General features: G+C 48.3%; 1 protein-coding gene across 1 annotated transcript; it reads right to left on the bottom strand.

The window, feature by feature from the left end:
- Positions 1 to 4,346: 4,346 nt before the first annotated feature.
- LOC112931016 (uncharacterized) lies at positions 4,347 to 14,653 on the bottom strand. The gene is given in 7 exon segments (XM_072762710.1): positions 4,347 to 7,043; positions 7,351 to 8,222; positions 8,225 to 8,323; positions 8,326 to 10,600; positions 10,602 to 10,864; positions 10,867 to 11,462; positions 14,622 to 14,653. Coding segments are annotated over 7 exon segments (4,500 nt in total). The 3' UTR covers positions 4,347 to 6,680.
- Between the last annotated feature and the right edge of the window lie 464 nt (positions 14,654 to 15,117).

Genomic DNA, 15,117 nt, shown 5'->3' with positions numbered 1-15,117 from the left:
GCCCTGTGCCCCGGGGCCTGCGCTGTTGGATTCGCCCTCCCGCCCCGCAGCCCCCTCCGCGGAGCCACCACCCGAGCCCCTCCGAGCTGCTCCGGGTCCCGCCGTGCGCGCTGCAGCCCTTAGGGAGCTCGGCGCACTCTCCCAGGGCGCAGGTGCCTGTTAGTGTCCCAGGGAGCCTGAGGGCATCCCCGCCCTCCTGGGTCCTGCTCTAACTCCCTGCAGGCCCCTTTCCGCCCGGGAAGGTTGTTGCAGCTCCTGCTTCTCCAGGACGGGGCTCTCCTGTCCTGGGGACACTCACCCCGGCCTCAGCCCGGCTCCTCGCGGGGCCCCTCCCCCTTGGAGGCCTTTTGTTTCTTTATTTCTTTTTCCCCGTCTTCCTACCTTGATAGAAGCGTGAACTCTTCTCACTGTAGTGTTCTAGCTGGTCTCTCTTCAAATCTCAGGCCAAATTCGTAGATTTTCAGGATGAGTTGAAGGTTATCCAGGTAATTTGGTGGGGACAGGTGACTTGGGGTCCCCTCTCTCCTGCCGTCTTGCCCCTCCCTCCTGTTAGCTGGTATCTCATTGAGAATTTTTGCATCCATGTTTATCAGGGATACTGGTCTGTAATTCTCCTTTGTAGTGGGGTCTTTGATTTTGAGATCAAGGTAATGCTGGCCTCATACAATGAGTTTGGAAGTTGTCCTTCCATTTCTATGTTTTTTTGAAACAGTTTCAGAAGAAGTCTTTAATTCTTTTTTAAATGTTTGGTAGAATTCTCTGGGGAAGCCACCAGACTCTGGACTCTTGTTTGTTGGGAGTTTTTTGATTACTGATTCAATTTGTTTGCTACTTATGTGTTCAGATTTTCTATTTCAGTTTTGGTAGTTTATTTGTTTTTAGGAATTTATCCATCTCTTCCAGATTGCCTCATTTGTTGGCATATAATTGCTCATAATATTCTCATAACTGTATTTCTTTTGTGTAGGTTGTGATCTCTCCATTTTCACTTGTGATTTTATTTATTTGGGTCTTTTTTGTTTTTGATAAATATGGCTAGGGATTTATAAATTTTGATAATTTTTTCAAAGAATCAGCTCCTACTTTCATTGATCTCTTTTTCTGGCTTTAAAAAATTCTATATAGTTATTTTCTGTTATAATCTTTGTTATTTCCTTTTTCTAATTTTTTAGGCTATTTTCCATTCTTTCCCTGGCTCTTTTAGGTGTAAGGTTATATTGTATATTTGAGACTTTTCTTGCTTCTTGAGGTAGACCTATATTGCTATATATTTCCTTTTTATGACCACTGTTGTACACCCGAAAGGTTTTGGACTGTTGTGTTTTCATTTTCATTTGTTTCCATGTATTTTATTTCTTTCTCTTCTTGGTTAAATTGTTCATTATTTATAGGATATTCTTTAATTTTCATTTACTTGTTGTCTTTCCAATTATTTTCTTGTGATTAACTTCAAGTTTCATAGTGTTGTGATATGAAAATATGCATGGTGTGATCTCAATATTTTTGTACCAATTGAGTCCTGATTTGTGACCCAGTATGTGATCTGTCCTGGAGAATGTGCCATGTGCTCTTGAAAGGAATGTGTATTCTCTTGCTTTAGGATGAAATGTTTTAAATATATTTGTTAAATCCATCTGGTCTAGTGTGTCATTCAAATCCATTGTTTCCTTGTAGATTTTCTGCTTAGATGATCTGTCCATTGCTGTGACTGGGGATGTTAAAGTCCTCTACTATTATAGTATTATTATCAATGAATTTCTTTAAGTTTGTTATTAATTGATTCATATATTTGGCTGTTAGATCTTCTTATTGGGTAGTCCCTTTTATTATTATTTAGTACCCTTTTTCATTTCTTATTACAGTATGTTTAAAATCTAGTTTGTCTGATATAAGTATGGTTACTCCTTCTTTCTTTTGATATCCATTATATGATTAAATGTGTCTGCAGCTCTTCATTTTCAATCTGGAGGTGTCTTTGGGTCCAAAATAAGTCTCTTGTAAGCAGCATAACAATGGGTCTTGTTTTTTTTTATTGCATTTTGGTACTCTGTGCCTTTTTATTGGAGAATTTAGTCCATTTGCATTCAGAGTAATTATTGATAGTTACGACTATAGTGTCCTTGTATTACCTGTAAAGTTGTTGTTCCAAGTAGATTGTCTCTTTTCCTTTGTAGTCTTTGTTGCTTTGATCTTTCTTTACCACATCAAGTCCCCTTTAATATTTCTTGCAGAGCTGGCTTAGTGTTTATGAACTCCTTTAGTTTATGCTTCTTGTGGAAATTATCTTCTCATTCTATTCTCAATGACAGCCTTGATTGACAAAGTTTTCTTGGCTGCATATTCTCCCATTTTGCACATGGTAGTCCTTTCTGGCATGCCATGTTTCTGTGGACAGGTCTGCTGCTAATCTTATGTATCTATGCTGCTAGGTTAAGGACATTTGTCACCCAGTGCTTTCAGAATTCTCTTTTTCTCTTTGTATTTTGCAAGATTCACTATGATATGTTATAGTGTTGACTTGTTTTGTTGATTTTGAGGGGAATTATCTGTGCCTCTTGTGCTTGAATGCTTATTTCATTCCTCTGATTAGGGAAATTCTCAGCTATAATTTGTGCAAATAAACTTTCTGCCCCCTTTCCCATGTTTCTTCTTTTGGGACTCTTATGATATAGATATTATTGTGTTTTATAGAATTGTTGATTTCCCTAAGCCTACCTAAATGATCTAATAGTTTGATTTCCCTCTTCTTTTCAAATACACACACACACACACACACACACACACACACACACACACATAATGGAATATTACTCAGCCATCAAAAAGGATGACTACTTACCATTTGCATCAACATGGATGGAACTGGAGGGTATTATACTGAGTGAAATAAGTCAGAGGAAAACAGTTATATGGTTTAACTCATATGTGGAATATAAGAAATAGTGCAGAGGCTCATAGGGGAAGGAAAAACTGAATAAAAAGAAATTGGAGAGGGAGACAAACCATGAGAAAGAAACACTTCTAGGAAACAAACTGAGGGTGTTGGGCATTAAGGAGGGCACATGATGTAATGAGCACTGGGTGTTATACACAACTGATGTGCAGTCTGCTATTGTGTTTTGGTTGCTTTTTCTTACAAGTCAGTCATTGTCAGGGTTTCTCCTTGTTTGTAGTGGGAGTGTTTGGACTTTCAACTAGTGTCCTTTGATTTGTTTGTTAGGATAGACCTAAAGGGAAAAAAAAGGCTGATCCAAGAAAATAGAAAAAGAAAAAGGAACAAAAAAGCAAACAAAATGACAACCCCCCCCCCAAAAATGAACAAACGAACAAAAACTATATCCTTATTCCAAAGGAAAAAAAATGGGGAGGGGGACACTGGTCCTAATTCCATCAGAACTGAAGCTGGTGCTTTAGAGCACTCTGTGATCAGTAGACCTGGTACTTACAGGGGGTCTGTGTTGGTCCTCTGGGAGAGAGGCCCCCTACATTGGGTCACAGTCAGACCTGCCCTGGTAAAGATGCCCCAGCAGGGTGCAGGGGGTAAGGTGTGTTTGTTGCCTCTGCTGGAGGCACTGCATTGCTCACTGAAGTCCAGATGGTTTGGTGGGCATGGGATGGAGGATGGCATCACTCTCCCCCAAACCCCCTCATCACTGGGGAGAAGAACTTGGGTTCCCACAGCTTACGAAGCCCTCACTAAGACGTGAAGAGTCTTCCATCCTGTGGCCCAAGCCTGCGTCGGTTCCCTCCCCTCAACCTGTCCATGCCCAGGCGGTCTGCATGCCACAGTTCTTGGGTGCTTTATCTCTCACAATGGTTGGGATTCAAAACTCCAAATCTAAAAGGACCCAACAAGGTGTGGATCCACTTCCATCCTCCAGAGGGCAACCTCACAGCACTGTACCCGTGCTACTCTGTCCCCCCAAAAAGCAGTTGCATGGTTGTGCAGGTTCCTGGAGTCTACAGAGAGGCACAGCGAAAGCCAAACCCAGATTATCTGCCCTTGCATGATTCTGTTCTCTGCTGTTGGACAGCTACTCAGTGGCACCCACCGGGTCCCTTGTCCTTGGAAAAAGCAATTGAGCCTCTTCCAAATGTACGCCAGGAAAGGGAATGATCTCCCCCAGAAAGAACCAGGGGATCCCCACACCACATGGTCTGCCATCTGTTCTCAGGTGCCCCAGCAAAGAAATAAATTTCAACTTGAAGCCTGGAATTGTGATACCTCCAGATTTCCTTTTCTTTTTCAAAATTGCTTTGGTTAGTCAGGGTCTGTTGGACCCTGGCTCACGGGTGCCAACGTGTCCCGGTGGACGCCCCAGAGACTCAGACCCCAGACAGGCAGATGCAACAAGCAAGAGGGTTTATTGAACATTTGCGCAAATGGGCTCTCCACCTCCGAGGTGGCAGAGCCCCGATTAGCAGTTACAGGCATTTTTTAAGGCAAAAAAAAACAAAACAAAACTGCGGGAGTAGCATAGCATTCGGGTTATGACATGATTGATTTCTTTGAAGGTCAACACAAACATGTTCAGGGACTTTTCCAGTCAGGGCGAGGGAGGGGGGGGGGGGATAGTTTTCTTATCTCGGAAAAACAGAATGTTTTTGTTGCTTGGATTCATGGGAGGCGCCTGGATGGGCTGCCTCAGGGTTAGGCCTGGTCCCACTCACGGTGTGTGTGTGTGTGGGGGGGGGGGGGGGGGGGGGGAGTTCTTCATTCCCTCCTCTTTGTTGGGGCTGATTTTAACCTTAAAATCTTAGGGAACATTTATTTCTTCAATTTGAAGGGCCCGATATTGTTGAGTTAGTACCAGAGCTTGGGTAATGGACAATCTTTCTCGGATGAACTGGAGCAGCCGGTTGAGGATGCAGGGGCCGAAAGTTAGCAGCAGGAGCAGGATAACTAGAGGGCCCATAGTGGTAGAGATTAGGGTGGTCATCCAGGGAGACTGGTTAAACCAGCCTTCAAACCAGCCCTGTTGGGCCTCCCTGTCCCTTTGTCTTTTATTTAGCCTATCCCTGAGTTTGGCCATGGAGTCCCTGATGACTCCAGAGTGGTCTGCATAGAAGCAGCATTCCTCTCCCAGGGCTGCACACAGTCCTCCCTCTTTCAGGAGTAGTAAATCCAAGCCTCTCCTGTTTTGAAGTCCTACTTCTGAAAGTGAGGTGAGGGACTGTTCTAACTTAGAAACGGACTGCTCTAGTGTCCGAAGATCCTCATCTACAGCTGCCTGGAGTTCTAAATAACGTTGTGAGCCCTGGATCAGGGCAGCTGCAGCAGTACCCACCCCAGTTGCGACCCCTAGTCCCAGCATAACGGCTAGGGTTAGGGAGACAGGCTGGCGCCGAAAACGGGTGGGATGTCTGTCATACTGATTTTCTAGAGTTTCGGCGGGGTGATAGAACACCCTGGGTATGATCTACACCATGACACAGAAGTCGTTTGAGTTATTTAGAACCTCAGGTGACACACAGGGAGTGAGGCCTTTGTTGCATGCCCACCAGGTTCCCGGCTGGGGCACCAGGTAAGAGTCAGTCCCTAAAATTGGGGCGGTAGTACTGCAGAGTCTCTGGTAACCCCGGGGGGGTGTCCCTATGCAGGTTCCTTGTCCTGAAACTTCTGTAAGGATAAGTTGTGGTTGGGAGTTGGGTGTGCATCCCTGAGTGCTAATGGTGTTGTTATAGGTCCCAGGAGTAGCGATTCCTCATAATAAGGGGGGGGGCAGATGTAAGGCAGAGCCAGCAGGATTTAGTTATGTCGGGACTGGTCTGATTAAGGGCCAGGAATGTGCCTGTGATGAGGTTAAACAGCTGTTGTCCCGTGCCGGGTGGCGACCGAGGGGTTGGTGGGTGTGGCGCTCCCTGCGGCTGGGACAGGGCCCGGCCTGGCGCGGGGGTGGCCTCGGCGGCGGCGGCAGGGGCAGGGCTGCTGGTTTAGCAGGAGCTCTATGACCCCCGAGGACCGTATTGGGCCCCATCGCCACGGGGTCTGGGGATTCTATTCTTAGTTTAATTTTGAATGTAAAACCATCATCTGTTTTTTCTTTGTATAACCTGAGTCCCCACGAGTATCCACTGGCCCAGTTAGTAGCCCTTTTTCTGGGTTCTGTGGAGGATATTCGTAGGGGATGACACCACCCTTGGCAAGACCCATAATTAAGGGTTTTCCATTTGTTAAACGCCGGGTGAGTATAGTTAGCCTTGACAGTGATGTGATCCCAGGAGGAGGAGGGCCTCCCATCCTGTGTCTCCCGTAGTCTCACAACCCCAATTTTTACAATAGAAGTGTTCCCCCCCTCCACAGGTGGGATTTAGCCTGCGATCTCTGTGGTGCCCCAGACAGACATAAAAGGGAAGAGTGCTTAGCATGGCCCTTCTGTCAGGCGTGCCACATCCCCCCCATGGGTCTAATCCCAGTCGCCCCAGGGGGCTTTCTCGGTTGGGGGCCCTAGAGGTGTCAAAGTATCCCTCTAGGTCCCATGGGCTGGGGGCCCCTATGGTTAGCTTGCATAAGTCAGGATATAGGTTAGGCCACCAGGTTCCCACGGGAGCAGTCTTAGTTGTGGACCAGACCTCGTCACCCCCAGACGTTAGTACCTGCCAGGTTAACCTTTTGGGGGCATGAGGGTTACCCTTGGCAGGGGAGAAGAGCGCTAGGAGAGGTAAGAATACAACAATTGTCATTGAACAATTTTTGAAAGTCTTATCTTGAACGGGTTTTGGGTGCGGTGGAGCTTCCATTGGGGTGGCTCGCCCGGTCTGTCCTGGCTGGCTTCAGCGGTGCTCGTTGATGGGGCGCACTTGACGTGTGAGGCGTGGACCCAAGCAGCAATACCGTCTACTTTTAGGGCGGTTGGGGTGGTTAGTAGTACAGTGTATGGGCCCTTCCAGTGGGGCTCAAGGGTCCTGGACTGATGTCTCCTGACGTAGAGGGAGTCACCGATCTGGAACGGGTGTGGGTGGGTTGCGTCTCTGGGGCGGTAGACAGCCGCAAAGGGTCTCCAGATCTGGTGCTGGATAATCTGGAGCGCCTTTAGCCTGTCCTGTAAACCGGGAGTATTAGCAAGAGGGTCAATAGCAGAATCTAGTAGGTCCATCACTGGTGGGGGACCTCCATAGAGAATCTCATAAGGAGATCCCGCGTCCATGGCGCGCGGGAGTGTTCCGGACTCGGAACAGAACCATAGGGAGGAGTTGGACCCAGTCTCTAGTGCCAGTCTCCAATGTCAATTTAGTTAGGGTCTCTTTAATTGTTCTATTCATTCTTTCTATCTGTCCTGAGCTCTGGGGTCTGTATGCACAATGTAATTTCCAATTTATCCCCAGTAATCTGGCCACCAACTGACTTACCTGGGAGACGAAGGCAGGGCCATTGTCTGACCGTATTACCTTGGGCAGTCCAAACCGGGGGAAAATTTCTTCTAGGATTTTCTTGACAACCACCTGGGCAGTTTCTCGTTTGGTGGGGAATGCTTCTGTCCATCCTGAAAAGGTATCTATAAACACTAGGAGGTACTTGTTACCATATTTACCTGGCTTGATTTCGGTGAAGTCTACTTCCCAATTAGTTCCGGGTCTTTCTCCCCTTATCCTAGTTCCCTCAGGCATCTTGAGGTGTTTGGCATTTACCTTAGTACAGGGTACGCAAGCGACGGTTACCTGTTGGATCAGGGAGGGGAGTTTGGGAATGTAATAGGTCTGATCCTCTCTCTGGAGGAGTGGTTTTAGTTTTTAGTGTCCGAGGTGAGTCCACCGGTGGAGGTGAGTTACCAGTTCTTTGGCCCTTTGCTGAGGCAGGACCGTCTTTCCTTGGTGTTTCCAGACCTTCATTTGTTAGTCATATTTTGCCCCTATTTGCTGGACAATATCCAGGTCGCTGTCTGAGTATTCGAGAGAGAGTTGCCCTGATGTCTGGACAACCTCTGGTGCTTGTAGGGAGAGGGCCTGTGGGCCTAGAGCAGCGGCCCGTGCTGTTTCATCGGCCATCCTGTTCCCCTCTGCTACTGGGTCGCTGCCTCGCTGATGCCCAGGACAGTGAATTATACTTAATTTTCTTGGCAGAAAAAGGGAATGGAGAAGTTCTTGTATTTCTTCTCTGTTTTTGATGTTTTTTCCTGCAGAGGTCAGGAGACCCCTTCTTCGGTATATTTCTCCATGAACATGGGCAGTTGCAAAAGCGTACCTACTATCAGTATAAATGTTGACCTTTTTGTCCTTAGCTTTTTTAGGGCCTGAGTTAGGGCTATGAGCTCCGCCCTTTGAGCCAAAGTCCCAGGTTTTAGGGCACCGGCCCAGATGACAGTTTTCCCATCTACCACAGCTGCCCGGCTTTGCGCTCACCATTTCGTAGAAAGCTACTCCCCTCGGTGTACCAGGTTGCTTCAGCATCTGGCAAAGGCTGATCCGTCAAGTCCCCTCTGGTGCCATGTACCTCAGCCAGGATCTGGTGGCAATCATGCATTACCAGGGAGGGGGACTCGGTTTCTGGAAGCAAGGTGGCCGGGTTTAGGGATGTAGCCGTTTCAAACCGTATCCGCTCGGAATTCAGTAACATGGCCTGATAATGGGTGACCCGAGCGTTTGAGAGCCATCGGTCAGGGGGCTGGCAGATGGCTGTCTCTATGGCGTGGGGGGCCACCACCGTGAGGGGTTGGCCAAAAGTCAACTTGTCTGAGTCTTTAACCAGGACTGCCACAGCCGCTATAATTCGGAGACATGGGGGCCATCCTGCAGCCACGCTGTCTAATTTTTTTGAAAAGTATGCCACAGGCCTTTTCCAGGGTCCCAGTTTCTGAGTTAGGACCCCTTTGGCTATTCCTTTGTGTTCATCAGCATATAGCATAAATGGTTTGGTCATATCTGGGAGGCTCAGGGCAGGGGCGGTCAATAAGGCCCTTTTTATTTTGTCAAAAGCCAATTGTTGTTCCTTTCCCCAGTGGTAGGGGGCGTTGGATTTCGTGAGGGGATATAGGGGAGCCTCCAGCTCTGCAAACCCGGGTATCCAGAGGCAGCAGAACCCGGCACTGCCGAGGAACTCTCGTAGCCCTCTGGCATTAGTGGGTGCAGGGATCAGGGCCACAGCCTTTTTGCGGCCCTCCATCAGCCACCTCTGGCCTCCCTCCAGGAGATATCCCAGATAGGTCACTCGTCTCTGGCCTATTTGGGCCTTTTTGGCGGAGGCCCTATATCCCAGTTCTCCCAGTCTCTTGAGCAGGGCCCCTGTACCTTTTACACAATCCTGTTCTGTCTTAGCTGCCAGGAGCAAATCATCCATGTACTGCAGGAGGATGAGGTCCGGATGGTCAACTCGGAAGTCTGCCAAGTCCTGGTGCAAGGCTTCGTGGAACAAGGTGGGGGAGTTTTTGAATCCTTGTCGTAGCCTTGTCCAAGTGAGTTGTCCTGAGAATCCCGTCTCAGGATCTTTCCATTCAAAGGCAAAAATAGGCTGGCTTTGAGACCTTAACCTTATGCAAAAGAATGCATCTTTTAGATCTAACACCGTATACCAGACGTGGCTCGGGGGCAAGGTGCTGAGTAAGTTGTAGGGATTCGGCACCGTGGGGTGTATGTCCTCCATCCTTCGGTTAACTTCCCGTAAGTCTTGTACTGGCTGGTAATCTCCTGTGCCGGGTTTTTTTACGGGCAATAGAGGAGTGTTCCAGGACGACTGACAAGGTATTAAGATGCCCAATTGTAATAGTCTCTGTATGTGTGGCCGAATGAGCTCTTTGGCCTCTTTGCTCATTGAATATTGCCGGATCGATATAGGGGTGGCCGAGGATTTTAGGTTTATAATTATGGGTGGCTGGTTAACAGCTAGTCCCATTCCGGCCGTTTCCACCCAGGCCTGAGGGTAGTTAGTGAGCCATTCAGAATCTAGGGGCTGCACGCACGGTGGAGAGTCCTCGTGCAGCCGGTGTTCATCCTCTAGGCGCAAGGTCAGTACCTGGAGGGGCTGCCCTTCTGCGCCAGCAATGGTGGCCCCTTTCTGATGAAAATGGATCTGGGCCCCTACTTTTGAAAGAAGGTCTCTGCCTAGGAGGGGGTAGGGGCAGTCTGGGACCAGTAGGAAGGAATGTGTTACTTGCCCAGTGCTCAGGTGGACCTTCCGTTCGGTTGTCCATCGATATAACTTGCCTCCAGTTGCACCCTGAACCCAAGACGTTTTAGAGCTCAAAGGTCCTTTTGCCTCAGTTAAAACTGAATTTTGAGCTCCCGTATCGACCAAGAAGGTCACTGGCTGGCCCCCCACTTTAAGGGTTACCCGAGGCTCAGCAGGGGGCTCCTGGCCCTGACACCCCTAATCTTCATCTTCTAGGGACAGAACAGGAATGGGCTTCTTAGGTCCCTGCGTTTGGCCCTTCTTTGGGCAGTCTTTAACCCAGTGTCCCCTTTCCTTGCAGTAGGCACACTGGTCTCGTTCAACCCGTGGTCCTCTTTTGTCTCCCAGGTCCCTACTCTGTCCTGACTTACTCTGCCCTGAGCCCTGTACTACGGTGGCCAGTATCCTAGTCAGTTCTTTATTACGTCTTTTATCTCTTTTATCCTCTCGTTCCTCTTGCTCTTTACGGATCCTTTCCTCCCTTTCCTCTAGGGTTTCCTCGCTTGTTAAAAATCTTTTCTGCCTCTTTCACTAAGTCCTGTAAGGTGTATCCCTGAAGTCCCTCCAACCGTTGTAACTTATTACGAATACCCGAGGCCGACTGTCCGATGAAGGACATGATTACATCTGGCTGGCGATCGTCGGCCAAGGGGTCAAAGGGGGTGTACATACAGTAGCCTTCCATTAATCTTTCCAGAAAACCTGCCAGCGCCTCATCTTTCCCCTGCACTATAGCACGTACCTTTGCCAAATTGGTGGGCGTCGCCCTGCCCCTTTGAGACCCGCTAGGAGTACCTGGCGATAGAGACGGAGCCGCTCCCTCCCAGCAGCAGTGTCGTAGTCCCAGGTCGGGCGAACCAAGGGGAAAACGTCCTCAATTTCATTAGGCAGCTGGGTCGGCCTCCCATCCGCCCCCGGACGTTTTTCCGAGCTTCGAGGTAGACGCGCTGTCTCCTCCGTGGTGAGGAGAGTCTGCAGGAGCTGTTGGCAGGCATCCCAGGTCGGCTGGTGGGTCAACAGAATTGACTCAATTAATCCGGTTAGCGCCTGGGGGTCTCGGGAGAAAGTGGGGTTATGAGTTTTCCAATTGTGAAGGTCAGAGGCAGAGAACGGCCAGTATTGCGTCTGGCCACCTACTGATCGGAGGGGACGTGCCTGGGAGGTCCAGACGTTTTCCAACTCCCCCTCGCATTCTCGTCCAAAGCGGAGGCGACTGGAGAGCGGGGGTGAAGCGAGGGGTCGCCTCTCTACCCCAGTAGAGTCGGGGATGGAGCTGAGGTAGGGGCCTCCGGGTGGGGTGTTGGGGGTTGGGCATAAGGGGGAGGGGAGGAGTCCAAGAGAAGGAGACTGTCCTGGTCCCCTGGGAGCACAGGCGGCTCCTTAGGTTTTGGTTCAGGAAATTTTAGGGGGCAAAGAGTGGAGGGAGAGGAAGGACGTGGAATAAGGGGAGTGACGCAGGGAGGGGGTGGGGGTCTCGGGCCCGGCTCCCCCTGAGAAGGGGTGAAGCATTTTATCCAGGGGGATGGGTTTTTAGCGAGATCCTCCCATACTATGATGTACGGCACCTGATCAAGGTGCCCACTGGGTCCTGGCTGAAAGACCAGGGCCTTCACCTGCAAGATAACACCAATGTTAAAAGTTCCATCCCTGAGCCACCGGACGTTGAGAGTCGGCCACTCTGAGGAGCAGAAGGTGACCCATTTTCGTCCTCTGACTTCGACCGAAAGGTTATGTGCCCGGCCGGCGACTTCTCTCCAGTGATCTAGAGTGAGGCTTAAAGGGGTGGTTACAGTCTGTCCCATGGGTGTAGGAAAGAGGTGAGTGGGGAGGAGGAGGACAGAGAGAAAGACACAGAACAGACAGACCACACGAATGACAGGACCGGCAGGGCGGATTCGGATGCGAGCGGTCGGGAACAACGACCCTCCCTGAAGAGGAGGGAGAGCCGGGCTCCCCCCCTCTTCCAGACCACTCCGGAGTCCGACTCCGGAGCAGGACCAGGGGTCTCGGGCATGTCTGCCTCCCCCGCTGGTCCAAAAACAGAAAACAGAGTCCTGCAGGCGCAATACAGACCCGGCACAATACGGACCCGGCCAGTCAGACAGACGGACGAGACAGATATGACATTTAGCGAGCTCGATCTTACCTCCTACCGGTTTTAGGATTGAGCCTGGAGGCATCTCGGATCCCGGACGAGCCCCCAAATGTTGGACCCTGGCTCACGGGTGCCAACGTGTCCCGGTGGACGCCCCAGAGACTCAGACCCCAGACGGGCAGCTGCAACTAGCAAGAGGGTTTATCGAACATTTGCGCAAACGGGCTCTCCGCCTCCGAGGTGGCAGAGAGCCCCGATTAGCAATTACAGGCATCTTTTAAAGGCAAAGAAAACGTGGGAGTAGCATAGCATTCGGGTTATGACATGATTGATCCCTTTGAAGGTCAACACGAACATGTTCAGGGACTTTTCCAGTCAGGGCGGGGGGGGGGGGATAGTTTTCTTATCTCAGAAAAACAGAATGTTTTTGTTGCTTGAATTCATGGGAGGCACCTGGATGGGCTGCCTCAGGGTTAGGCCTGGTCCCACTCACGGGTGTGTGTGTGTGTGTGTGTGTGGGGGGGGGGGTGTTCTTCAGGTCTTTCGTGGTTCCGTACAAATTTTAGGACAGTTTGTTCTAGTTCTGTGAAAAATATTGTTCATATTTTGTTAGGGATTGCATTAAATGTGTAGATTGATTTGGGTAGTATAAACATTTTTTTAAATAATAAATTTATTTTTTATTGGTGTTCAATTTGCCAACATACAGAATAACACCCAGTGCTCATCCCGTCAAGTGCCCCCCTCAATGCCCGTCACCCATTCACCCCTAACCCCCACCCTCCTTCCCTCCCACCACCCCTAGTTCATTTCCCAGAGTTAGGAGTCTTCCGTGTTCTGTCTCCCTTTCTGATATTTCCTACCCGTTTCTTCTCCCTTCCCTTCTATTCCCTTTCACTATTATTTATATTTCCCAAATGAATGAGACCATATAATGTTTGTCCTTCTCAGATTGACTTACTGCACTCAGCATAATACTTTCCAGTTCCATCCACGTTGAAGCAAATGGTGGGTGTTTGTCATTTCTAATGGCTGAGGAATATTCCATTGTATACATAAACCACATCTTCTTTATCAATTCGTCTTTCGATGCACACCGAGGCTCCTTCCACAGTTTGGCTATTGTGGACATTGCTGCTAGAAACATCGGGGTGCAGGTGTCCCAGAGTTTCATTGCATCTGCATGATTGGGGTAAATCCCCAGCAGTGCAATTGCTGGGTCGTAGGGCAGGTCTATTTTATTTATGATAGTCACAGAGAGAGAGAGAGAGAGAAAGAGAGAGAGAGAGAGAGAGGCAGAGACACAGGCAGAGGGAGAAGCAGGCTTCATGCACCGGTAGCCCGACGTGGGACTCGATCCCGGGTCCCCAGGATCGCGCCCCGGGGCCAAAAGCTAAACCACCCAGGGATCCCTCCATTCATCTTTCGATGGACACCGAGGCTCCTTACACAGTTTGGCTATTGTGGACATTGCTGCTAGAAACATCGGGGTGCAGGGTGTCCCGGCGTTTCATTGCAGCTGTATCTTTGGGGTAAATCCCCAGCAGTGCAATTGCTGGGTCATAGGGCAGAACTCACCTGTGAAGCCATCTGATCCTGAATTTTTGATTGTTGGGAGTTTTTTGATTATTGATTCAAATTCCTTTGCTGGTTATCAGTCTGTTGAAGTTTTCTATTTCTTTTGTTTCAGTTTTGTTAGTTTATATATTTCTAGGAATTTATCCATTTCTTCCAGTTTGTTGGAATGACAATATATGCCAATTTGTTGGCATATATTTAATATTCACTTGAGAGTGTTTGTGTTTCTGTGGTGTTGTTTATTTCTCCTCTCTTATTTGTGATTTTATTTATTTGAGTCCATTTTCTTTACTTTTTGATAAGTCTGGCTAGGGGTTATCAATTTAATTCATTTTTTTTCAAATAACAGATCCTTATTTAATTGGTCTGTACTATGATTTTGGGTTTTGGGGGTTCTTTTTTTGTTTTTGTTGTTTTGTTTGTCTCTATATCATTTATTTCTGCTCTAATCTTTATTGCTTCATTCCTTCTGCTGGCTTTAAGCTTCATTTATTGTTCTTTTTCTAGCTCCTTTAGGTATAAGGTTAGGCTTTTTATTTGGGATTTTTCTTCCTTCTTAAGGTGGGCCTGTATTGCTATATAATTCCGTGTTCGGTCACTGTTGCTACATTCCAAAGATTTTGGACAATTATTTTCCATTTTCAATTTTTCTCATTAAAAAATATTTCTTCTTTGATTTCCTGGTTGACTCACTTATTGTTTAGTAGCATGTTATTTAACTTCCATATATTTGTGGTCTTTCCACATTTTTCTTATGGTTGACTCCTAGTTTCATAGTGGTGCTGGTTGGCTGGGTCCGTGACAGGCATGGGCTGGAGGTCCTAGGGCCTTCCATGCTGTATTTACCCTGGCAGGAGTGCTAAGGCTAAAGTGGGCATAGTCAGAGTAATTCTTGTGCTCTTCCCACAGTTGGTGCCTTGGCAAGGCAGTGAAAGCTGAAGTAGGTCCCGCTAGAGTGTTCTAAAGCTCAAAATGCAGAGAATGTCTTGGAAGTATGGCTGAGCCTGAAGCAGGTGTTATCTGAGTTGTCCCAGGGCTGTGTGTACAGAGAATACCCTTGCAGTACAGCTGAAACTTAAGTGGGTATAAGCTGAGGGATCCTGGTATTTTCTACACGTCAGGCACCCCGGCAGACAGATAAATCTAAAGTGGGTAGGGATGCCTGGGTGGCTCAGCAGTTGAGCATCTGCCTTCAGCTTAGGGTGTGATCCTAAGGATCCTACGGTCCTGGTATTGAGTCCCATGTTGGGCTCCCTGGATGGAGCCTGCTTCTCTCTCTGCCTATGTCTCTGCCTCTCTCTGTGTGTGTCTCATGAATAAATAAATGAAATCTTAAAAAAAT

The sequence above is a fragment of the Vulpes vulpes genome, chromosome 7 (genome assembly GCF_048418805.1).
Source record: "Vulpes vulpes isolate BD-2025 chromosome 7, VulVul3, whole genome shotgun sequence".
Classification (NCBI taxonomy): Eukaryota; Metazoa; Chordata; class Mammalia; order Carnivora; family Canidae; genus Vulpes; species Vulpes vulpes.
The sequence above is the reverse complement of the archived record's forward strand: the minus strand, read 5'-3'. Positions and strand labels throughout refer to the sequence as shown.